Here is a 27,099-nt window from a genome sequence, read left to right as displayed (position 1 = left end):
AATATTATAGGGACATTCTTACACAAATTGACTAAGTCCCACGGTAAGCTCAAGAAAGCTTGTGTTGTGGGTACTCAGACAACGATATATATGTCGCAGTCAAAAGTGTGAACTGGTCAAAAGAACTTTTAACTGACAAAAACAGGCAAAACTGCTTTTGACTGAGCATGTTGGTAAAGTAGTTTTACCTGAAAATCATTGGTTAATAGTAATTGTGACTGTTACTATCAGTCAAAAGTACTCCCAGAGATAGGTAGGTTAGGGTTATTTTTTTTTGCTACGCCCAAAAAACGAAACTGTTCCCAGAGATAGGTAGGTTAGGGTTATTTTTTTTTGCTACGCCCTAAAAACGAAACTGCTGCCAGAAATAGGTATGATTTTCAGGTAAAACTACTTTTGACCAACATGCTCAGTCAAAAGCAGTTTTGCCTGTTTTTGTCGGTTAAAAGTTCTTTTGACCAGTTCACACTTTTGACTGCAACATATATAATATATAAATACATAGAAAACAACCATGACTCAGGAACAAATATCTGTATCATCATACAAATAAATGCCCTTACCAGGATTCGAACCCGGGACCATCGGCTTCATAGGCAGGGTCACTACCCACTATGTATACACATAATCATGTATAAATGGTCAATAGGCATAAGCAGTAGTTACTTTGCTTCTAAAATATAAAAAAAAAATCACATTTACTTCTCAATGTATCTAAATAAGGCAGATGGCAAGAGACCTGACGGCTGCACTCTTGTGCCCTGGACCCTTGGCCGCCCTTTAGCGTGGGACGCTACCTGCGTCGATACGCTAGCACCGTCCCACGTTGAGGGATCGGCCCGGAAGCCCGGGACTGCCGCGGACCAGGCCCAGACACTAAAGCGCCGCAAATATGCGTTCCTAACGGACACATACGATTTTGCGGCGCTCGCCATTGAAACACTGGGCCCATGGTCGACCGACACCAAACAGTTAATAAAGGAAGTGTCGTTTAGGCTAATAGGCTTCTCGGGCGACCACAGGGCGGGCTCCTTCTTGGCTCAAAGATTAAGTCTGGCGGTTCAAAGGGGCAACGCCGCCAGCATTCTAGGGTCCATTCCAGAAGCGGGTAGCTTGGGAGAGATATTTTATATTTAGTATTTAGTTTTAGTTGTTAGTTTAAGAGCGCTCTTACAAGAAAAGTCGAAATAATGCAAAATTGATGATACTAGTCGACGAAATTCAGGACTTTGCGCTCATTATTAGAAACAATGAGTACTTGTTCCAGTAAAAGCGTCTTCTTATCTTTATAAATATCGTTGTAAATATTAGAAAAAGGACTTATTAAATTAGTAATGATTTTTTTTATGATGGTCGTTTCCGAAAAACCCCGTGAAGCACTGAATGGCGAGCTCTTATTTGGAAATGTTGAGAATTTTACTCTGCTAAACCTGGCTATTTTGTGTTACTAATACCCTGTACTTTAGGCATATCAAACTATATTTTTCCTACATACCTTTGAGAAAGAGAAAATCAAAGTAAAACGAACTCGATTTTCTCTCCGAAACAAGTGTCAATTCCTACGAAAATCTACTTAATATCGAAGTCATTTTCATACTCAAGCAATCTGCAACGTTTGCTTATGCTGTTGGTATACATTAGTGTTTATGAAATTCTACTATAATTTTTTGGCAATTTTTTGAAAACTACTCTATATTACCGATGACGCGCGCTGCGCCAGCTCAGTGCCGCGGCAGAGCTTGTAGAGGCAGGACGTGTGTCGGTCGGCTCCGCACATTTTCAACGGCGACGACGAGGTTTTTTATCATTGTGTGCGGCGGGCGCCGTGTAAAACGCTATACTGTGTGCGTGTAAACCGCAACGAGAGACTTTGATCCTAGCACTGTTTTTATAGTATTATAATTTATAATGGTACAGTTTAATAAACTACCGGACAGGATTAAAAATATTTGAAACGACCTGACATTCTATATGTATTTATTTGACTCAAGATAGTACTCAGGGTCTGATGATGGAGCCGGAAGGTGGTCACCGGTACCAATCAACCATGCAACTAAACCACTTCGTGTTTAGGCTCGTTTTATTCATCTCAACAAGATCTTTGACACAAGATAGTACTCAGGGTCTGATGATGGAGCCGGAAGGTGGTCACCGGTACCAATCAACCATGCAACTAAACCACTTCGTGTTTGGGCTCGTTTGATTCGGCTCAACAAGATCTTTGACTTAAGATAGTACTCAGGGTCTGATGATGGAGCCGGAAGGTGGTCACCAGTACCAATCAACAATGCAACTAAACCACTTCGTGTTTAGGCTCGTTTTATTCGTCTCAACAAGATCTTTGACTTAAGATAGTACTCAGGTTCTGATGATGGAGCCGGAAGGTGGTCACCGGTACCAATCAACCATGCAACTAAACCACTTCGTGTTTGGGCTCGTTTGATTCGTCTCAACAAGATCTTTGGCACAAGATAATACTCTGGGACTGATGATGGAGCCGGAAGGTGGTCACCGGTACCAATCAACCATGCAACTAAACCACTTCGTGTTTAGGCTCGTTTGATTCGTCTCAACAAGATCTTTGACACAAGATAGTACTCAGGGTCTGATGATGGAGCCGGCAGGTGGTCACCGGTACCAATCAACCATGCCACTAAACCACTTCGTGTTTAGGCTCGTTTGATTCGTCTCAACAAGACCTTGGACACAAGATAGTACTCAGGATCTGATGATGGAGCTGGAAGGTGGCCACGGGTACCAGTCTACCATGTAACTGAACCACTTCGTGTTTGGGCTCGTTTGATTTGTCGCAACAAGATCTTTGACACAAGGTAGTACTGAGGGTCTGATGATGGATCCGGAAGGTGGTGACCGGCACCAATCAACCATGCAACTAAACCACTTCGTGTTTGGCTTCGTTCGATTCGTCGCAACAAGATCTTTGACACAAGTTAGTACTCAGGGTCTGATGATGGAGCTGGACTGTGGCCACGGGTACCAGTCTACCATGTAACTGAACCACTTCGTGTTTGGGCTCGTTCGATTCGTCGCAATAAGATGTTTGACACAAGATACTACTCAGGGTCTGATGATGGAGCTGATGATGATAGACAGGTACCCGTCGCCACCTTCGCGCTCCATCATCAGACCCTGTGTAATGTGTATCTTCAGTGTCAAATATCTTGTTGAGACGAATCAAACGAGCCTAATCATGTTACTACATGGTTGATTGGTATCCGTGACCACCTTAATCATCATCAGATCCTCAGTACCAGTTCGTTTTTAAACCCTCGTTGATACAAACTTTACAACCTATAGGTACCAAATGCAATGACGAAACATGTAAATAAGCGAGTAGGTACCTATAATTTCTTTCGAGTAATATACCTTCATAAGTACGAGTATGGGGCTATTCATAAATTACGTCGTTTCAAATGGGAGGAGTGGGGGGGGGGGGGGGTCTGGACATCGGATGATGGTAACATGACGTAGGAGGAAACAGATTCATCCGAAGCTTGATTTTTGGATGATTTGAGGGGTGGGGGGGGGGGTCAAAAATCGTCAAAAATAGATGACGTAATTTATGAACAGCCCCTATGTACATTTGCACTGCATTTAGTATTTTCGTACTTACCAAATAACAGTTTTAGAACTTTAAAAGTTAAGTACAGTTAGTGTTGTTATGGTTGATTTCAATATGCTTCGCGAAGGATCAAGAATGTTTAATCCATCATTGTAGTGCGAGTGTGGTAGAAGGGATCGGCATACTCAGCTCGCACGGCCTGCCGCAGCGCGTAAAATACCTAAACTCGCTCAACGCCGAAATGTAATAGCGCTCTTAAGGTTTTGTGTAAGTATTATTTTAACATTGTTGACAATATTGGTTACAGACTGAAATAAACTTTATAGCGTGATTTTGAATAGTTAAATATTATGTATGTTTAAATAGTAATCATAATCATAATCATTTATTGCAGCCATGGTATTATTACAAGGTGTTCTTATTTAAGTCAGTACATCAAATGTTTAATCGTTGATGTGCAACAAGCCCTTGCTTAAATTCATAAGATTGATTTTTTAATAAGGCAGTAAAAATATGGGTAGTTAAAAAAATAATAATTGTAGAACACGAAAAATAGTGGCTCTACCCCAAAGAGTAGTATAATATATAGGCCCTACCCACGGAAACAAAACTATACAGTTTTTGATCTTTTCTGTGGTCCTATTCCACCATAAATTTGAATGAGCGAGAAAAAATTGTCAATATGGTGGTAAAATTTACAAAAATCCTTATATTGGAATGATTTTTCAAAAGTACCAGTAATCTTTCTCATGTTGAAAATGAACATCAATTTATTGCAATAAGTAGTCACCACCATCCTATGTAAACTGAGAACCAAAGGAAGTAGCCAATTCTTTTACCATATGCCTGTGTATAATATGATAAGAATCATGACCGAATCTTTATTACCATCAAACTCATGTTTTTGCATTTTATCCAAAATGGTTTTTTCTGCTCTATACAGCACACCCGCGAGGGTTGCACTCACGGTTTTTGACCACCACACACATATGAAAGGTTAAGTACAGGTGTTAATTATATTACTTAGACAAACAAAATAAAACAAATTCATCATACTTCATTACTGTATTCTCATTATTATAATAGTTCCTTACATGTTTATATTACAATATAGAAAAGTTGAATTGAGATATTTTCGATTTAAACTAATCTGCTACAAAAACTATGAAAATAAAATTAACATATAAGCGCTTTTTTGAAAGTTTTAATTGATTTAAAAATAAATACAAAGCTAAGGCGACATTAAATAATCAATACATATAAGTACGAGTACCTAACAAAAATATGCACTGACTCGTATTGCCAATATATATAAAATTATTACAAATATTTTACTTATGTATATTTTTATACATATATGGTACTTATATCAAATTATCACTATAGTCCCTTACGTTATTTAAAAGTAAAATCTATTACGCATTTTCTAACTCTTACAAACGTCTTATTGTTAAAGACTTCAATACAATTCCTAAATAAACAATACTTCTATTTCAATGCTAGTTGGTCTTCTCTACGATATACGTAAAAGAAAAGCACACGTCAACACACAGACGCCACAGCTAGTAATAAATAAGTAAGACCAGGGCCATGTTGCATAACAAACTACAACTAATATTACAAGCGGAACTCCTTATTTAATAAGTGAAATTAGAAAAGGAGTTCCGCTTGTAATATTAGTTGTAATGCCTATGTCTCGAACGTTATTAGTCTAATATTATTAGTGTATTGCCATGGTAACCCATACGACTTGACAGTTCGTGGACTAATAATATTAGTCTAATACCGTTCGAGAAATGGGCCCCTGTAAGACAACACATGCAACATGCAACAGTCACCGAACGTGTTTTCTGTCCTATACTCTGTATCTTTAGGTGTTTAAATAAAAGTAAACAAATAATTTGTACATTTTAGGGTAGTTGTAACATTTATTGGTTAACCAACCAAATACAAAACCACCTGTATCTGTCACTGAACGACCTGACTTTAACCTACATTATTTGATCTTGTAATGTTTTCATCTACCCTCAACTGGCTTAAGGAGCCATTTGGTATTGGCTTGTTGCTTCGCTACCGATCGTGTGAAGGCGCGTCGGGTTGGCGGAGTCTTCTCAGCGGGTTTCTGGGATTTGACTGATTCAAGCTTCGTAATTTGTTCGGATAGTAGCTCTATCATCCTTTGCTGGTCCGCTAGTTTTGTAGACAATTCTTGGGCTAATTTAGCAGATATATATTAGTGTGTACTTTTCACTGACACCAATGTTTCTCTACATTTTTGTAAATATTATATCACTTTGACCGGTAGTCATTTTGTTTTTCTATTTTTAATCGTGAGAGTATGATAAGATTGATAAGTGTGTGTTAACTCGTCAGTGACAGCTGTCAGACTACTGGTACTAAAAGACACCTTTCTTATACTATGGTTGAGGTGGTGTGTGTGGTACAGTCTCTATGTTGTAGCTAAGGTGATGTGCTTCCCGGCTTACTCATCGTCGGTGGACTGGTGCGGGTACCTGCACTCCGGGCTGCCGCACTCGCATTTCATCCATTTGGACTTCACCGACCAGAACTTGTCACCATAGTCGAAACTGGAAGGGAAATTAATTTATGCATATTTATTTTCTAATGGCCCACCATACAAGAAAAATTGGTAGTCCAATATCAATCAATGGTATTAGAAAATGGAATTGAATTTATTTTGTTTTATGGTACTGTCAGTGGGATGGCACTCCTCCTTTCGGGTATTTTCGGCTCCGTTCGGCTCAGCATTGCTCCGAGCAATTATTAGGGTTGACACAACTTGACCTCCCTTTCGTCCACGACCACAGATAAGATAATGACTTGAATTATGACAACCCTAAATAGCCTAAAGGTATAGATGGTCAAGCAAATCTTGTCAGTAGAAAAAGGCGCGAAATTCAAATATTCTATGAGACGATATCCCTTCGCGCCTACATTTTACAAATTTGCCGCTTTTTCTACTGACAAGATCTGCTTGACCAACTATATATTGCCAAAGAGAATAGATAGTATAGAGGGGTCCTGTTATAGTAAATTTTGTAGGCACAGTAAATTTACTGCCATCTATCGACACACGATTAAAACTCAAAATGAAAATGTATACAACTATCAAAAAAATTTATATATAATGTATAAATGTATGTATATTATGTAAATATGAATGACGATCATAATATAAATTCATGTAGATTAGTCTAGCATAATTTATAATGTAATTTAATATTATGAGAATAAATATCTAAATCTATATATTTATTTTTATATCATTTCGACCCATGTTCTTTCACTGATATCTATGTGATAAAATTGTTAAATATGAAACGGTGTCGTCAACGCCATCTAGTCGAGCATAGGCCAAAGGTGTGTGCGCCATCTATCCGAGAATGACTAGCTCGATTTCCGAGGCACGTTTTTTCCTTAGACTTCATTCATCTTATACGGAGTTACATATGTCTTTGATATTGCTATACATTAAAAAGGTACAGCATGATTCGTCCCTGAATAACTGTCAACGTCGGTTTGTAGGAAGTGTCCTTTCTGTACGGTAGTACTATTACATATTTATTCTGGCACAATACAGAATATAGGTCGTGGTAACCGAGGGAAACGCGGACACTGTGACCGACACACGTGTACTCACGAGAGCTCCTCGCCGGGCCCGATGTCCCTGGTGGCGAACAGGCACACGGCCGGCAGGCGCAGGTCGCGGCTGCAGGTGAACACGCGCACAGGGGCCAGGTTGGGCTGGCAGCTGTGGTTGATGAAGCGCGCCGCGCTGCCGTAGCGCGCCGCGTCCACGCACAGCTGGACTTTGTATTCGCATTGCTGTACAGAAACGAAAGTTATTGAAATATCATCCTAAGCTTGTCACGCAGTCAATACCCTCACGCGTCAAATGATGGTCCTTATTACAGTTCCTTCAAGTATATTTTGGTTGATCTTAATAAAAAAAAAAGTTATTACCGTATTACTTAATCATCCATCAATCCCAAAAAACCGGGCAAGTGCGAGTCGGACTCGCGCACGAAGGGTTCCGTACCATAATAAAAAAAAACGGGAAAAAATGCAAAAAAAAACGGTCACCCATCCAAGTACTGACCACGCCCGACGTTGCTTAACTTTGGTCAAAAATCACGTTTGTTATATGGGAGCCCCATTTAAATCTTTATTTGTGCCGTCCTACGGTCAAAGGTACCTTATGGCGGGTATGGAGTTATGCATACCCCAGTAATCTACAATAAATAAGCTATCGATAACACAAAAGATCAACCTTCTAGGTTGCGTAGTTACGGAGATATGATTTTTTGAAAATAATGTTGTGAAATGAGCAACTTTACGATAGAGAAGTTTTAAGTTTAGCCGCCTAAAAAACTATGTTCCTGAAGTAAGTTACATAGTTGACTACAAATAATAATACCTTATATATCTGAGATTAAAAAAATATTGCGACTTGTTCTGTAATGCAAATAGAAACTTTTGATATCGACTGATTTATGTGTATACTAACCAATCTCTTGAAAATAAAGTTTTATTTAATTTTCACGATTGATTGCAATGAGCTCTCAAGATTTAAATTTTATCTATTAGAAAACGACACTGACAGACAGTTTAAGCAAAAAACAATACCGATTTAGAGGTGAAAATGTATTTTCTGACTTTTTCATATAAAATCACAAAATTGAATATTTTTACTTTTAATGTGACACACAATCAATTTTTCTGAGCACATATGAAAGAAATTCTGTCATTCAAATGAAATAAATCCTAAAACCGCAACTAAATACTATATTTAACCCCTTATGCCACTTTAAACTTACATAACAATAACAGTATTTGCTCCATACATTTACGAAAAGGTACCTTATGGAAATAAATCTAATAATACATCACTACAAAATATCAATCATATTACAGTTTATCTTTTATGAATAGAAAATATTAATTTACATTAAACTGCCCCAAATTTAATTAGTTCTTCGTCATAATAATCTTAAAAAACCGGGCAAGTGCGAGTCGGACTCGCACATGAAAGGGTTCCGTACCATTATCTATAAAAACGGTCACCCATCCAAGTACTAACTCCGCCCGACGTTGCTTAACTTCGGTCAAAAATCACGTTTGTTGTATGGGAGCCCCACTTAAATCTTTATATTATTCTGTTTTTAGTATTTGTTGTTATAGCGGCAACAGAAATACACCATCTGTGAAAATTTCAACTGTCTAGCTATCACGGTTCGTGAGATACAGCCTGGTGACAGACGGACGGACGGACGGATGGACGGACGGACGGACGGACGGACGGACGGACAGCGGAGTCTTAGGAATAGGGTCCCGTTTTACCCTTTGGGTACGGAACCCTAAAAAGACCAATAATTTGTATGTAATGAAAAGGTACCTTGTGATTAAGTTACATGATGAGGCATGATGATGATGGAACAGTTAGGATAAACTAATAATATTTTGGGGTTAAGATGGTATAAATCGTCTATTTCCTATCAATAATATATTTCGGTTGCTATTGAAGATAAGCGGCATTGAGGTTCAATGACCTCAGATATTCCATAAGGTAATGCGTCGGATATTGGCATTTTTCAGCACCAACCAATGGCTGATTTACTGCATGCGACCAAACCAAATGAAGATTATTCTAGTTAAGAAAGACTTGACGAGAGTAACTTTGGTATAATAGCAGGCTACTTGGATTTGTGATGTCGGTCGATGTACGGTTATAATATTTGCGAGGCGCCCCAACCAGAACTGAAATTATCAAATTAGTTTTGCAGAATGCTAATACAGTTCTCTACCAAACTTCTTTTCCCGTATTGACTAGTTTTTTTGGGAATTTTAAATCTTTTTTCCATAAGGTACCTTTTCTACTAAACTCTGAGACGACATTACTAGGCTTATAACTAACTTTTAACAAAAATAAAAACAGGTAAACAAACGTTACGCATTAAGGTTTCAGATCACACAATAAAAAAAAATTGAGCATTTTTTCACCTCTTTACAAAACATTTCATATCTCCGAAACTAGAAACCCTCATAAGGTACCTTTTCCCGTGGAACGTCACATTTTATTCTGTTTTTAGTTGTTGTTATAGCGGCAACAGAAATACATCATCTGTGAAAATTTCAACTGTCTAGCTATCACGGTTCGTGAGATACAGCCTGGTGACAGACAGACGGACGGACGGACAGCGAAGTCTTAGTAATAGGGTCCCGTTTTACCTTTTGGGTACGGAACCCTAAAAATTACGCAAGTACAGTCGCCATCAGATATATCGGAGCAGCCAAGGTGTTCACAATATCTGACCAGTTGAACATGCACTCTAACGCCCTGACATTTATTATTTCAAACATTTTACCTGATAGCTACTCAATTTAAAAGAAACCGGCCAAGTGCGAGTCGGACTCGCGCACGAAGGGTTCTGACCCATTACGCAAAAAAATCACGTTTGTTACATGGAAGCCCCACTTAAATATCTATTTTATTCTATTTTTAGTATTTGTTATTATAGCGGCAACAGAAATACAACCTGGTGACAGACAGACAGACGGACAGTGGAGTCTTAATAATAGGGTCCCGTTTTTACCCTTTGGGTGAGGAACCCTAAAAAGTAATGTGACTACCTCCAGCAGGTCCGGCTTCACGTCCAGCGCGAACATGTAGTGGTCGGGGGAGCGCGTGTCGGCGTGGCCCATGGTGAGCAGCTCCCCGCAGTACGTGGCCACCGGGGACCCTCGGAGGACCTGTACACAAATAGCAAATAGTAGATTACCTTGCTTTGCAATAAGGGTCACATTATCAGTTACTGTTACACTGGCTAGAATTAATAATGGTACCTTGGCCGTTGTGCGGAGCCCCCAGCCCTTGGAGCCGCCGGCGCGGAACACGCAGGCGCGGATCATCATGGACCCGTTCTCCGTGGCGCGGGTCACTACCGAATTCGTGCACAGTTTCTGTAAAAAAAGGAAATTTCAGACCTAGAGAATGGGTGGTAATCACAAGTGACAATAATGCCAATAATATCAATGTTTTAGGGCTCATGTAGACGGTGCGAGAATTCACATAAAGTATTTCATCGATCGGCTGAACTGGATGTCACCTCAACAGTTCGCAATGTAACTTAAAATCGACCGCCCGCCATTTTGAATCCTTCTGCCAAATCATTACCATTTTAACGTTTGGTTATTGAACTTTTTCGATGTCTTATAGTTCTACAGAATCAGCCTTACCTCGTTGTACCTACAAGTGTGGTTGTACTGAAACAGTATGGGAGGGTCATGGTAGGGGGCACTAGCCAGCCCTTGTACCACGAGACTGTGTTTCTCTCTCGTTACCGTTGGCAAACCTGCATGTGCAGCCACCGCGCGCACTGGCCGGTTGTAAATAAAAAAACTAAGGGTTTCGCCGTCTTTTGTTTTTTCTTCGTAAAATTTTCCTTTGGAAATGTTGTCGGAATAGCACAATTCTGTAATTATTATTTTAATGCGACTGTATGGTTATAATTAGTGATAAAGTTTAATACTAGGGCTGCCACTAATGCAGGTAAAGTTTGTATAATTGTATATAGCATTAAGTTTAGGTTTATGTTGAAATTAAACCTAATCCAAGTCTTATTTGTACGTAATGTACGTCACCGGTTCTCGTAACGAAATAAGGCTTGGGTTAGGTTTCAACTACAAGTCTAAGAACGTACGATTGTTCCAGCCCTTCCTTCTACCTGTAAATTGAAGAGCTACTTATTACTGTTGCTGCTTATTATTTGGACGTTTGCTGCTGAAGCTTTTCTCTATCCACGGACCTCGCTGAGCCTGCGTTGCCAAAGCTGATTCCCGCACCCGCGGCCTAAGTTGATCGTTCGGTTCGACAAAGAATGGGATTCAAGAACGTTAAGGCCAGTGACGATATTTTATTGGTTTAGATTCAAGTACTGACAGAAATTAGTTTATTTTATTGTACATATTTTTATATTATATTGTTTACTATAAACAACCTAGTTTTAATTTACCGCTCTAGCTAGCCGGTTACACGTTCATCTCACCTTATTACATCCGCAAGTGTGGTTGCACTGGAATAACATAGGCGGTTCGTGGTAAGGGAAGTCGGGCACAAGGCGGCCCTTGTGGAACCAGCGGCGCACGCCGAGCAGCTGGCATGAGCACGTGTCGGCTGAGCACGTGCCGTCCGTGCACGTGCAGCCCTGGGGAAGAGAGTAAAAGTGGATATAGGATGCAAAGACTACACAGACATTGTGTTATGAAGCGTTTAAAGAGACCACGAGGTCACCACACATAGGTGCAATTTTACTTGTTAAATGCTACGATTATAGCGTTGTCTCATGTGCTCCGTCTAGTAGTTGAGGTGGTCTATAGATATGCCGCTGTGGTTAGTAAATTAAAGTGTCATTCTATGGAACTTGCTAACTATGTAAACAAAAGTCACTAGTAAATTCATCATTCTTTGACTATTTCAATATGGCGGTTTGATTACATAGTTAGCAAGTTCCATAGAATGACACTTTAGTGTCGGTGCTAAACAAATAGGTACCTGCAGGGTGTCGATGGTGTCATCGACGTCGACCCGTCGCGGCATCACGTGGCGCACCACGTACGTGAAGTCCGCGGGGGCGGGCGTGTCGTCCACCTCGTTGACGCACGGGATGGGGTGCGGCTCGCGCCCGTTGGATATGTCACTGTGGGGGGTAGGTATTTTTGAGTTAACACCGACTAAAGTGACTAAATGTGGACACTATAATCGTCAAATGTTCATAAAAAATGTATTTTTAATGGCGTTTACATGCTGCCTAAACACACAAACAGTCCTATGAAAACTTTTTAAATTTTTGAATGTAGTCCGTGAATTTTTGAATGTATACGATAAAGAATCGAATGAGTTGTCCTATGGCTGTTATGAGCGGTGGTGCTGTTTAATAATCGGCTAAATATTGAGTTGAGACTAATAATTATTTCGAAAAAAGTTTTTTCATAAATTCAAAACTTATACACCTTCAGTCATCAGTAACTGGCCGGAAAAAGCACAACAACGGGAGTTGTGGAGATCAAGGGGAGAGGCCTTTGTCCAGCAATGGGATACTATAAACGGGCCATTAAAAAATACTTTGGCAATTAATTTCGTACTAACCTTGATAGCATCTTATACCGCGTTAGCTGTTCTCTCGACGCGATCGCCATTTGCATGTTGAGCGAGATGGCGGTCTGACACTGTCCCGTACACACCTCCACTGGCAGCTCGCCCGCTATGTTCTCCACGTCGGTCTGAAAGTATTCAACAAGCTTGCTTTATACGATAAGTATAGCGATATTCGCCAATTACATCGTACCGCATCGATACTATATGATTGGTGTGTAATGTTAAATATGTATTCATTCATCAATTATGAGATGATCAGAAGAGAGAGCAACGTCAGGTGTCTGACCGATAAATCATTATCAAGAGGGCGCTGTTATTTTCATGTACAGAATGACAGTTCAGTGTAGTATAAAAAAAAGTACTAGAGAAATTCCGCAACATGGCGCGTGAACATATATTCCTGGTCAGACTTTAGTTTTCTCCCCTCCCTGTGAACTGTGAACAGAGCGCTCGACGCTATGTCATATTTGCGTCAATCGTCGAAGGCCCGTATCTGTCTTTTAAATATTTTTGTAGCATGGTACTTTAAAAGTTAATTGATTTAACTTCTATCTAATTCTGGACGGGATTGCAGGCCGGGTGGAGGCTTAGAGCATTTAATAACCGGAGCCACCTTTAAGAGCTTACTCCTCTGCCGAAAACGTTGCACAGTTGTGCAAACTTTTGTATGGACTGACGTTTACCTGACATGGTTATTTGTACGTTCCGTACAATTGACGAGCCCCTCCTCCGCAAAAATCGGCAGACTATTTTATACAGAAAATGACAGCCAAGGCGTCTCCAGTAACTAAACGCTCTAAGGGTGGAGGCGTAGGGGCACTTACCCTGGCTCCGTGTGCCAGCAATATGACGACGCACGCGTAGTGACCTTGTCTCGCGGCTACGTGTCTGCAATAAGTGAACAAATATTACCGCCAAAAATTATAGACTCCGTCTAAGAATTTCTTTGTCCAATGCGTATTTGCGTCTCACATTTTGCTTAGTGAGGGAGTGAGACGTAATGCACATTGGACTAAGAAATTCGACAGGTGGAATACCACCCTAAGCTATCTTTGCACCAACTTGAATAGAATAAGTTTTTGGTAGAAATTTCATTTTTGGTAACATGATTTTACCGCTGACTGTACTTTTCTTTCCACTGGCAACTAATACGCATCGAGACAATACCAAAAACCCCAAACACAAGTTTCGTTGTTTATCACAGAGTTCCTAGGGCCAGCTCCTGCTAGGGCAGCATCATCATCATATTGCAGGGTCACCCTTCTTACGTACATATTTATGTTTGGAATTTTTTTGCATCATTGGAAGTCGGGAAGTGAGTCAAATTTAATGTGCAAGATTTGACCCCTACAAAAACTTACGTACATACATAGATACATTGCAAGTTAATAAAATTCTTGTAATAGAGTACTTACAGGGGGGTGTCCCTGTGCGCGTTGACGGCGGCCACGGCCCGCGGGGAGGCCTCCACCAGCAGCCGCAGACACGGCCCGTGGCCGGCCAGGGCGCACCAGTGCGCGGCCGCATTGCCTTCTATATCCGTCGCCGTGGGGTCCGCGCCGTGCACTAGGAGTGATAGAGTACTTACAGGGGGGTGTCCCTGTGCGCGTTGACGGCGGCCACGGCCCGCGGGGAGGCCTCCACCAGCAGCCGCAGGCACGGCCCGTGGCCGGCCAGGGCGCACCAGTGCGCGGCCGCATTGCCTTCTATATCCGTCGCCGTGGGGTCCGCGCCGTGCACTAGGAGTGATAGAGTACTTACAGGGGGGTGTCCCTGTGCGCGTTGACGGCGGCCACGGCCCGCGGGGAGGCCTCCACCAGCAGCCGCAGACACGGCCCGTGGCCGGCCAGGGCGCACCAGTGCGCGGCCGCATTGCCTTCTATATCCGTCGCCGTGGGGTCCGCGCCGTGCACTAGGAGTGATAGAGTACTTACAGGGGGGTGTCCCTGTGCGCGTTGACGGCGGCCACGGCCCGCGGGGAGGCCTCCACCAGCAGCCGCAGACACGGCCCGTGGCCGGCCAGGGCGCACCAGTGCGCGGCCGCATTGCCTTCTATATCCGTCGCCGTGGGGTCCGCGCCGTGCACTAGGAGTGATAGAGTACTTACAGGGGGGTGTCCCTGTGCGCGTTGACGGCGGCCACGGCCCGCGGGGAGGCCTCCACCAGCAGCCGCAGGCACGGCCCGTGGCCGGCCAGGGCGCACCAGTGCGCGGCCGCATTGCCTTCTATATCCGTCGCCGTGGGGTCCGCGCCGTGCACTAGGAGTGATAGAGTACTTACAGGGGGGTGTCCCTGTGCGCGTTGACGGCGGCCACGGCCCGCGGGGAGGCCTCCACCAGCAGCCGCAGGCACGGCCCGTGGCCGGCCAGGGCGCACCAGTGCGCGGCCGCATTGCCTTCTATATCCGTCGCCGTGGGGTCCGCGCCGTGCACTAGGAGTGATAGAGTACTTACAGGGGGGTGTCCCTGTGCGCGTTGACGGCGGCCACGGCCCGCGGGGAGGCCTCCACCAGCAGCCGCAGGCACGGCCCGTGGCCGGCCAGGGCGCACCAGTGTGCGGCCGCGTTGCCTTCTATATCCGTCGCCGTGGGGTCCGCGCCGTGCACTAGGAGTGATAGAGTACTTACAGGGGGGTGTCCCTGTGCGCGTTGACGGCGGCCACGGCCCGCGGGGAGGCCTCCACCAGCAGCCGCAGGCACGGCCCGTGGCCGGCCAGGGCGCACCAGTGTGCGGCCGCGTTGCCTTCTATATCCGTCGCCGTGGGGTCCGCGCCGTGCACTAGGAGTGATAGAGTACTTACAGGGGGGTGTCCCTGTGCGCGTTGACGGCGGCCACGGCCCGCGGGGAGGCCTCCACCAGCAGCCGCAGGCACGGCCCGTGGCCGGCCAGGGCGCACCAGTGTGCGGCCGCGTTGCCTTCTATATCCGTCGCCGTGGGGTCCGCGCCGTGCACTAGGAGTGATAGAGTACTTACAGGGGGGTGTCCCTGTGCGCGTTGACGGCGGCCACGGCCCGCGGGGAGGCCTCCACCAGCAGCCGCAGGCACGGCCCGTGGCCGGCCAGGGCGCACCAGTGTGCGGCCGCGTTGCCTTCTATATCCGTCGCCGTGGGGTCCGCGCCGTGCACTAGGAGTGATAGAGTACTTACAGGGGGGTGTCCCTGTGCGCGTTGACGGCGGCCACGGCCCGCGGGGAGGCCTCCACCAGCAGCCGCAGGCACGGCCCGTGGCCGGCCAGGGCGCACCAGTGTGCGGCCGCGTTGCCTTCTATATCCGTCGCCGTGGGGTCCGCGCCGTGCTCTAGGAGTAATCTGGTAACAGAATATACAGTAATCTAATTTAGTTATCAATCACAGTGTAAAAAGTAAGTGGACCGACGCCTTTGATGTTTGCTTAGAACACAGTCACAGACTTTTACACAACTGCCCAAGACTTACACTTACTATAAGACACGCTAGCCCTGTAAGTAGTACCGAGTTACTAGCAATGGCGATGTGTGCAGCTCGGGCGCGTGCGACCTACCCCTCGCACGATTGCTCTGTCTAGACGGCGACGTCAAATTTGGTATTATCATGCTTGAGTCTAAAAAACGTAAGCTATAAACTTAATGGCATGCACCTGTATATCATCGCTAGTCTCATTAATTTTTCGTTCATTTCTTATTTCGTACCATTCTAAAGTGTATTCATCCTTAATTATCCTATCATGTAAACAAACACTTCTCGAAGACATTATCACACTTTTCTATGGAATGACACAATAATTAATCACTTAAAATGTTGTTGTATACTTAAAGAAACTCACAAAGTATTGAAATCAAACAAATAACCACTGCAATATCATTTCTAATATTTTCAATAATCGTAGTAACGAACGGATAACCTCAAAAACATCTGAAATTACGATGTCTAGATTGCCTATGATTCGTATTGTTGGAATAACACTTTGACGTCAAGTTTAGACACTTTACTCATGCTTCCGCGGTCGCGATGGTGGACACACTGTATCTGACGACGGCGGCGTGCGAGTGTTCCGCCGCCCACACTAGCGGCGTCCAGCCGCCGTGGTCGCGCGGGTCGATCCGCGACCGAGCCGAGCTCAAGATGGCGGCGCACGCCTCCTTATGCCCGTAGCGGGCGGCCGTGTGGAGCGCCGTCATGCCCTCGGGGCCCTGCAGTACTCTACATGACTACACACTGTACCTGACGACGGCGGCGTGCGAGTGTTCCGCCGCCCACACTAGCGGCGTCCAGCCGCCGTGGTCGCGCGGGTCGACCTGCGACCGAGTCGAGCTCAAGATGGCGGCGCACGCCTCCTTGTGTCCGTAGCGGGCGGCAGTGTGGAGCGCCGTCATGCCCTCGAGGCCCTGCAGTACTCTACATGACTACACACTGTGCCTGACGACGGCGGCGTGCGAGTGTTCCGCCGCCCACACTAGCGGCATCCTACCCGCCGTGGTCGCGCGGGTCGACCTGCGACCGAGCCGAGCTCAAGATGGCGGCGCACGCCTCCTTGTGCCCGTAGCGGGCGGCCGTGTGGAGCGCCGTCATGCCCTCGGGGCCCTGCAGTACTCTACATGACTACACACTGTACCTGACTACGGCGGCGTGCGAGTGTTCCGCCGCCCACACTAGCGGCGTCCAGCCGCCGTGGTCGCGCGGGTCGACCTGCGACCGAGCCGAGCTCAAGATGGCGGCGCACGCCTCCTGTGTCCGTAGCGGGCGGCAGTGTGGAGCGCCGTCATGCCCTCGACGCCCTGCAGTACTCTACATGACTACACACGGTGCCTGACGACGGCGGCGTGCGAGTGTTCCGCCGCCCACACTAGCGGCGTCCAGCCGCCGTGGTCGCGCGGGTCGACCTGCGACCGAGTCGAGCTCAAGATGGCGGCGCACACCTCCTTGTGTCCGTAGCGGGCGGCAGTGTGGAGCGCCGTCATGCCCTCGAGGCCCTGCAGTACTCTACATGACTACACACTGTGCCTGACGACGGCGGCGTGCGAGTGTTCCGCCGCCCACACTAGCGGCATCCTACCCGCCGTGGTCGCGCGGGTCGACCTGCGACCGAGCCGAGCTCAAGATGGCGGCGCACGCCTCCTTGTGCCCGTAGCGGGCGGCCGTGTGGAGCGCCGTCATGCCCTCGGGGCCCTGCAGTACTCTACATGACTACACACTGTACCTGACGACGGCGGCGTGCGAGTGTTCCGCCGCCCACACTAGCGGCGTCCAGCCGCCGTGGTCGCGCGGGTCGACCTGCGACCGAGCCGAGCTCAAGATGGCGGCGCACGCCTCCTTGTGCCCGTAGCGGGCGGCCGTGTGGAGCGCCGTCATGCCCTCGGGGCCCTGCAGTACTCTACATGACTACACACTGTACCTGACGACGGCGGCGTGCGAGTGTTCCGCCGCCCACACTAGCGGCGTCCAGCCGCCGTGGTCGCGCGGGTCGACCTGCGACCGAGCCGAGCTCAAGATGGCGGCGCACGCCTCCTTGTGTCCGTAGCGGGCGGCCGTGTGGAGCGCCGTCATGCCTTCGGGACCCTGGCGGACAAAATACTCGTAAAATACAAGTTATGCTTTAAAACGAAAGTACTTATAGATGACGACACATAGAAAATATTTTGATACAATTAGATTTATATTAAGCTATGTTATTGGTATTTCGCTTGTCCAATTTCTTGGTCCAATGTGCATTGCGTCTCACTCTCTCACTAAGCACAATGTGAGACGAAAATACACATTGGACAAAGAAATTGGACAGATGGAATATCACACTTAGCTATCCCCCCTTCGTTTTTTTAAATATTGTAAGATTATAACGCACTATATGACCTCGCTTCCCGTCTCGCTCTTGCCATCTTCCTTCTCGTTCTCTCTTCATTTAATTCTAAAATTAAAAACACTCACAGGCCGATTGGCGTCGCACCCGGCGGCGACCAGGTACCGTATGACCTTGAGCAGCTCGTCGTCGCTCCCCGTCTCGCTCTTGTCGTCTTCCTTCTCGCTCTCTGGGTCCGCGTCCATTTCAACGTCTGAGTCGGTGTGTTTGGGCTTCGATTGGGTCTTTTTGGAGAGCGCTGAAAGAATAACAATTTTAGATAAAATATTACAAAGTCACACCACTAGTAACAACAACATTCTGAACTGAGCCTTGAAGGTAACCCACCTCTGACGGCGCACATGAGCGGTGTGAGCGAGCGCGCGTCCTCCGCGTCCATGTTCGCGCCCGCGTACTGCACGAGGTAGAGTGCGGCTAGGAGGCCTCTTCGGGCCGCTGCGTGCGCCACTGTGCCACCGCCAGGCGTCACGGGCTTGTTTATGTCGGGGCAGGACACTGCAACAAAACATTATGAATTACGACTAATATATTACTTTATAACATATGACATAATACCCTCGATTCAGACCCTCGATTAAACATCACCTAGACTCTAGGTCCTAGAGGTTGTAGGGTCATTATAACGTTACATGGCGACCGTGCACTCACCTATCATAGGCAGCAGTTCGTCAGCCTTAGCCCTCGCCAGTATAGCGGGGTAAAGATCACCCGCGTCCGTAGCCGAGGGGTCCCGTGTCCGCAGACCCTCGAGGTCCACCGTCAGCGTCGGCAGTAGGTCTGGAGGGACTATGGGGTCTTGTTCTAAGCTCGCGGGGTCCAGCGTGGAGAAGCCAAGGTATGCTGGTGTGCTGTAGAAAAAAAGAGATTGACGAATCGGTGAAACAAAGAATGGATATGCCTTATCTGTTAATAGATATGCAAAGCCTAGCAAGGTTCGTTTTAGCCCTAAGATAGTGCCGCTACAAACCAATTACAATGGCAATATGTAGTGTGCATACGACATGTAAAGTAAAATAAAATGTCAGTACCGCAGTCATGTCACGAAAAATGTTTATAAATATTTATTACAATGCTACGCAATCCTTCATCTTTTTTTAAATGAATATGTTTTATCGTTTTTAAATTTTTTTTCTTGCATCCGTGGAAAAATATTTAAAAACAATAAAACATTACGAAACATTCGGGAAGCGAGGTCATATATATTCGTGGAAAAATATTTTGGCATTTTCGTGAAAAAGAAAATGTTTATTACAATATTTGACGTTGTCAAACTGCGCGCTGTACATTTGAGTCGCTCGCGGCACAATACTTACCGTACCCAAAGGGTAAAAACGGAACCCTATTACTAAGACTACTCTGTCCGTCCGTCTGTCTGTCTGTTCGTCTGTCTGTCTGTCACCAGGCTGTATCTCATGAACCGTGATAGCTAGCTAGTTGAAATGTTCACAGATGATGTATTTCTGTTGCCGCTATAACAACAAAAATACTAAAAACAAAATAAAATAAATATTTAAGGGGGGCTCCCACACAACAAACGTGATTTTTTGCCGTTTTTTGCGTAAAGGTACGGAACACTTCGTGTGCGAGTCCGACTCGCACTTGGCCGGTTTTTTGAGCTGTACTGTAGTTAGAAATGAACTTACCATTGCACCCTCTGATCGGGCAAGAACACCCTCTTATTGGAACATTTAGCCGTGATCCGCACTCTATGGCACTCCCTGTTGACCGGTTGCCATCGGTACGAGTACACGCCGCAGTGGGGGCACCCGGGCTTCTGTTTCGGGTCGTTGGAAATGCCGCAGTCGACGTGGAAGTAGTGGTTCTTGTTGCAGCGGTAGAACACGCCCTGGGGAAGACGGACGAATATTTACCCCCTTATTCATATACTTTACAGGCCCGATTTAGTTCACTTATGTTATGTTTTATCCCTTTCTTACAAATGTCTAATTGTTCTACAACACACTCACCTTCACTACGTAATTTCCATGACATTTAGCGAAATTAAGAATAATTTGCACACTATGCTTCGCTTCGCTCGGAGCTCACCCACCTGCGTACAGAAGCAGCCGCAGGCTGCGCACGCCATGTGCAGCCGCAGCTGCCTGTTGTGCTGCTCGCACGCGAGCACGTAGGGCGCGCGCGGGCCGCTCCGCACCAGCGGCGCCAGGCCCGCCGGCGTGCGCAGCGCGCTGTGCGAGCAGCCGACGCGGATGCCGTCCACCAGGTCCACGGCTTGGCAAAACACTGGCTCCGCTATATAAAAAAAATAACACTTTCAATTCGCCTGGGTTAGCCTCGCTCATAGCTATTCCAAACTTCACATCGATAGAGTAAGTAGTTCTCGAGATATTAACCGATTTGACAGACAGATGGACGGACATTAAGGGTTACTATTTTTTGGTACGGAACCCTAAATCAAATTGACAACATTTCACATCATCCCATTTTTAAGGCTATGAGATTTTGCAATAAGAATTGTCCATTAAGAGTGTAGGCGATGGTAGATATTGAATTCATCAACTCAGTTTGACAGTTTGTCTAAAATTTTCAAGCTTAAAGTCAATGTGGAGAAGAATGGCGTATACAATTTCTGGTTAAGAAGACCATCATAGCGTATGAGACTTTAAAACTATGAGAGCCCATGGTTCTAAACGGTTAGCTTAAAAAATATCAACTATACACATAGTGCACGAGTTAAGCATTGTTGTACTGAATATGCTTGTGCCGCACACTGGTGGAATCACGAATTAAGAAGCAACGAAAGAGTTTGTCTGGCCTTATCCACATTGAGCAAGTTATAAGACTGACCGTCCAAGTCTTTAGGCGAGGCGTAGACGTTACTGGTTGCCTCGCAGTAGCAGGTTGCTGTGACACCAGACTCTTCATCCGGGTATGCAGCCTCCGTATCATCAGCACCCGCCGGGTTCCTACTGCTGAATAAAAAAATTACTATAAAACTTCCGTGAGACTCGGACATATTCAAATTATTTCAAACGGGTTACACGTCGTGCGCTCGATCACTATGTCGGCTGTACACACTCGTCGAGAGCCTCTTACCGCCCCGATCCAATCGGAGAAGCGCGAGACGAGACGAGTAACAGCGTGATAAGAAGGGAGCAGTATGTATACGCTCGTTCTCGGCCTGTCTCGGGATCTCTCGACGATCGAGTGTGTACAGACGGCATTAGAGTCGGTGCTTCAGTTGAAGATTCTCAAAAACGGATCGATTCATATCTAGCGATTATTCGACTTAATAATACATGAGTAGGTACCCCGTTTACCATAATTTTAATATGCTTAGAAAAAGTCAGTCAACGTAGCCGATATGGATAATTTCAAGCAAACATGATGGTCATTTGTATTATGAAGCCTAGCAATTTTATACCAAAGCGGCGTGAAGCTCTGCTTTTACTACGAGTTTACGCCATATCCGAGATGCCACCTCATTAGTATAAAACAAACTAAAAATTGTTGAAGCCTGACCAGGAATATATAATCACGCGCCATGTTGCGGAATTACACTGGAACTAAGAATTCATACTATACTGAACTGATACATGAGAATAACAGCGCCCTCTTGACAATGACATATATTACTGGTCAGGATTTAGATAAGCTTACAACAGAATAATATATAAATATTATTATATTCAGGCTTTGTTGATCAATTGCACGATGAAATGGACTAAATGGCACTATTTTATATTACCATGAGGTTACCATCAATATAAAATACAATCAACAGGAACAGGTAATGTCTATAGCCAAAGAACATTTGACCACAAACACATTACAAAACCACATACATATTCACTCTTCGGCGTGTAATTAGGGCACACCACAAGTGCACATACGTGTGCGTACACGTGTTCGTTGGCCGCGATGTAATATACTGATGTTTACAAGAGACGGCAGACCGCTTGTGTGCACAGTTCTAACATTTCAGCGCACACGCACGTGCACGTCTACGGACTCTAGGATAGTTTTGTCATGATTATCCTTTTACACAGCCAAAGAAGCAAACTAAGTACATAATAAAATAGTGCCCAGAAAAAAATCCGAATACCTGGAAGCAAGTGTTAATAGCAGTGCGAACTAAACCAAGCGAGAACCTATGAAACACCGCGAGTTACTGAATATGATTTTATATACAACTGGCCAAAAATGTAAACCGCGAATTTTTGTTTTTTCTTACAGAAGGACACTGTAAGAAGATGGCGTTCAAATGTTTATTTTATTTAAAAGATAAATTAAAAAGGGAGCATTTGTAAGCAGCTCGTGTCTCGTCTGAATATATGACGACATGCCATTTACTCACCATCCCAAATGTAAGGTCAATACGGATAGAGTCAGGTCAGGCTAAGCTAGTCTGCACCATGTTTGATAGCACATATTGTGGAATGTTATCATATACTTAAAATTGTTGCTATACTTACTCAACCTGATATCTGCAACAATCATTTGATGGAAATGTCGCTTTTCTTTCATTGGGAATACGGGTGTTTTTGTCATCAAATGAGTGTTGCAGATACGAGGTTGAGTAAGTATAGCGGCGAAATAACACTTGCAAACTCTAGTGCTATCAACACGCCGCTAGCCGATTCGAACTTTAAAATACGTCAATTAATAGACCTAGAAACGATATGGATTAGATGTTTCAGTAGGCACTGACATATCTAATCCATATCGTTTCCAGATCTATTAACTGACGTATCTTAAAGTTCGGTTCGAGCCGACGGTACAGAGTTAGCGTAGCGTGACTCTAAAATTCGTGGCTGGGGGATAAAAGTGGCCTTCATACCGGGGCTTGTTTACTCATTGATTAGTGTAAGTTCAGTTCACACATTTGCCACTAAACGAAAGTAGCAAATGTATGGATTCGCATTAAACACTAATCAATGTGTAAACAAGCCTTAATTTAAAGGCCAGCCACACTTACCCGTATTGACCTTAGCATATTCATATAAATAGTGAGATGAAAGTGTGTACAAATTAGTTTACATTCCTGGCCACTAGTTGAACGCTATATACATCGGTTTACCTTTCGGTGTCCGACAAGTATTCTACACTCTTAGGTATCCTTGATGAACGTCGCGGCTGTGATCTGTACGAACGGTAAATCACATAAATAAATACTTAGATATATGTATGTATACGATTTGGTCAGCGGCGTAGCTAGGCGTGGGCGAAGCGGCCCCTCGCACTTAAGGGGGCCCCGCGGGCCAACCCTTTTACCTTTTACTTCGGGAAATACACATTCAAAGAGCAGGGCCTCGCAGATGCGACTTCACCCACGGCTAGATTAGTGCACGCTATGCCACTGGATTTGGTAAATAGTAAATGTAGTGAAGGGCATGGATATCTATTTGCTGGTGAAATTATTAATTTATAATTTTACTTGGGCGAAGTTGGGCATCAACTGTGAATTTAGGGGTAGGGTTTAAGGTAAGGTAATTTAGGGTTGGCATTGGCTGATACTGTTGCCAACTCTGATTTTCAATGAATTGATTGATGATTGGGTTTGGTCTTCTCAGAGCAATCACTAGTGCTAAAACAGACACATAATATATGCAAGCTACTCACTTTCCATCTTCTGCCATGTCGTCATCCTCCTCTCCATATCCCGAGCACAGCCTGGTAGACCTCCTCGGCCTCTCGCCGCACGACGCGTCCGCTTCGCAGAAGAACTCGTCGTCATCATCTTCGTCCTCGTCGGAACCGGTCTCCGCTTCGGCTAGCTTGCTGATGAGCTCTTCGTCCAGTTCCTCGTCTTCTAGCTCTTCCATGTCTTCGTCTCTGTTGATGTAAAATAAATAGACTTTGAAGTTTTGGCCCCTCTTTATATACCTACCTCAATACGCATAACACTTTCAATGTCATAAATAAAATAAACACGATAGGGTATGTGAGCCACTTAAGGGCGCACCAGAGAGTGGATCAGCTACACTCTAATTAATGACACGAGTTAAAAATTGCCGACTCCAGAGCACACAGTCGCTGTGGCCGAAATCGGTCAGGAGAGCATCATCATTATAGACACTACACAGCAATACTTGGTTACTAAATGTAAGATAATTCAATACCTATTTATGTCTCTATGGTCATGATTTTAATTTGTTTTATTGTTCTTTAAATTAGTATATTATCTCTTTGCCCAAGATACAGGATTATATTCCTAGTTCAGGCGCACGTAACAATATACGTAAAATGTAAAAGTTCACGCATAATGTAACATTAGCAATAAGGTTTTCTCAATAAATTATTCTTATTCTTATAATGTGTCTGGGATAGCCAGCCTATTCCCGAATTATATCCCGTTGCCAGAATGTTACGTACGTGTGCTGGCTTGCTAGTTAGAACCGAACTGGGGGTACCTGCAGATCTTCTCATCTACCCACATGTCAATATAACACTCATTACTATTCCAAATTTCAATCCAATAGCTTAAGCAGTTCTCGAGATATTTTGCAATGTGAGAGATGGACAGACGGACGGACAGAGTCGCACCCTAAAAATGAATGTACTAAGATGGAATGAGGTAGTGCAATATATTCTGGTCCTAAATTTGAACAATGAAAGTAGTTGGCATCTGTTTTTTTTATATGTGGTAAACAAGCAGACAAATCCCCTGATGGTAAGCAATTATAAACACCTGTAACACCAGAGGGTTTGCAAGTGTGTTGCCAGTCTTAAGATGGAAGCATGCTCGTTTCTTCAACTTGTATTGGTCGGATATAATACCTAACCTGCTGAGACCCAGAAGCTGTTGTTTTGTTTTGTTTATGAATTTGGAACTCTTTATTACACAATGAAAGTTCAGATGGTGAAATATGGATAAAATATGATGAGGGTATCAGACCTGCTAGTATGAGTTGCGTTCTCGCACGCGGCTTCCAGTATGGACTGGCGCGCGAGAACGCAACTTATGCTAGACGGCCTGGAGGCTCTATAAAGTAAAGTATCACTTAAATGACATTGTGTTAACTTTTGTGTCAAATCACCTGTCTTCAGCCTCCTGGCTGTCACTCAGGCCAACAGGGTTGATGGCTCGGAGCCCCAGCTCGCAGAGGTGTTTCAGTTTCTTCACATTGTTTGATTGTACTGCCGCCTCCTCTGTCTGGGCTTCTGCAAAGTATTAAATATGTGAATATGATTTCATATAGAAATGATAATTTTGAAGAATAGATAAGTTTTTTTTTCAATACTTTTTTTATTATCTTCAATCAGCTAGTTTAGACATAATCAGATTTGGCAAAACTAGTAAAACACCATTAAAAAAAAATAGGACTGGCAATGTCGGATATAGCAGTGAGATATGGTGAGTTACATACTCTTAGCCAATAATCAAAATCTATTTTTATGCATAACACTGGACACAAAAATCAACATTTGATTTATTTTTTATATTCACAAGTTCTGCAAATTATATATTCACTTTTCAGAGTAAACAAGGACAGAAAATGTCACAAATTATTCTATAACAAACAGCAAAACAGTAGACATTTATTCAGTTGACCAGTTAAGTGCTTGCATTAATATTGTTCGGCAAAATAAATTAATTACTAAATCAACCTACCTTCTAGTTCCATCTCTTCCGCCTCAATATCTTCTTCCTCCTCAAACACCTTCTCAACTTTCTTCTCCTCCACAGCTTCAAAGCTCTTCCTCCGCGCCGACCTGCGGGTCATCACACCCTCCTCTGACCTGTCTATAACATTACTCTGTGGCTGAGACTGCAGCCACCTCAGCTCCTTATTCCCTAGCACCTTAGGAGTCGGTTTTATTTGTCTAGAGGGCCTCTTTGGAGGTCCAGGGTCATTATACTTCTCTTTCCTAGCGATGGCGTTAGCGATGACGTTATCAGAGAACTCCTTGCTTCTCCGAAGTGTGGAGCGTTTGGGAGTGCTCCCATCGGAAGCTTCCTCGTTCTCCGACACGCTGCTTACAGCTTTTTCTTTCTTGGGCGACGTAAACTCAGTCTCCTCCTCGGAATCCCACATGACAGGTATTCTGATGCGGGTGGAACGCCGCGGCGAGATTTCCTCTTGCTTCTCTTCCGCCGAAACGATTTTCATGTTGCTAGAACGCGTTCCTGTCTTTTCGGAGCGAAATGTGAGCACTATTCGTGGTTTCGGATCCTCTTCACTTGCCTTCGGTTTCGCATCGGAGTTGTCCAGCTCGGTCTTCTTCTTGTTGTCAGGCGCTGCTAGCATGTTGCTAGAGCGCTCGAGGTCGGATTGGGCCTCACTCTCGCACTGTTCATTCACGGGCCTTTGCATATCAAAACAAAATACTCGTGAAGACCTTCACTTTCTTCATATGAAACACATACTTTTCCGCGACGCTAACATCTTGAAGGTGAAAAAGTAAACTGTATAACGCTAATCTTGATTTATAAATTACCCACTTACTAAAGAATTAATTAAATAAAGTAAATCCAAATATCCAACACAAAACACAAAATAAAAGTTGATTAGTGACATAAACAAGATAGAAAGTGACATGGACAA

The 27,099-nt window shown here is 44.6% G+C and overlaps 1 protein-coding gene across 1 annotated transcript; it reads right to left on the bottom strand.

Moving 5' to 3' along the window:
* Nucleotides 1-4,633: 4,633 nt before the first annotated feature.
* LOC134804663 (histone-lysine N-methyltransferase EHMT1) lies at nt 4,634-27,046 on the bottom strand. Its single transcript, XM_063777775.1, has 20 exons — nt 26,166-27,046; nt 25,591-25,714; nt 24,173-24,385; nt 23,631-23,693; nt 21,398-21,522; nt 20,640-20,842; nt 20,233-20,435; nt 19,238-19,437; nt 18,917-19,084; nt 18,658-18,827; nt 18,128-18,291; nt 15,904-16,065; nt 13,583-13,646; nt 12,750-12,883; nt 12,156-12,300; nt 11,650-11,808; nt 10,448-10,564; nt 10,235-10,354; nt 7,245-7,429; nt 4,634-6,171 (listed from the first exon to the last, which is right to left on the bottom strand). Exons 1-20 carry the CDS (start codon nt 26,866-26,868, stop codon nt 6,066-6,068), a joined length of 3,528 nt encoding a protein of 1,175 aa, XP_063633845.1. The 5' UTR covers nt 26,869-27,046; the 3' UTR covers nt 4,634-6,065.
* Nucleotides 27,047-27,099: the final 53 nt, after the last annotated feature.

This window comes from Cydia splendana, chromosome Z, assembly GCF_910591565.1.
Source record: "Cydia splendana chromosome Z, ilCydSple1.2, whole genome shotgun sequence".
NCBI lineage: Eukaryota > Metazoa > Arthropoda > Insecta > Lepidoptera > Tortricidae > Cydia > Cydia splendana.
Note: the sequence above shows the minus strand (reverse complement) of the source record. Positions and strands in the feature narration are given on the sequence as shown.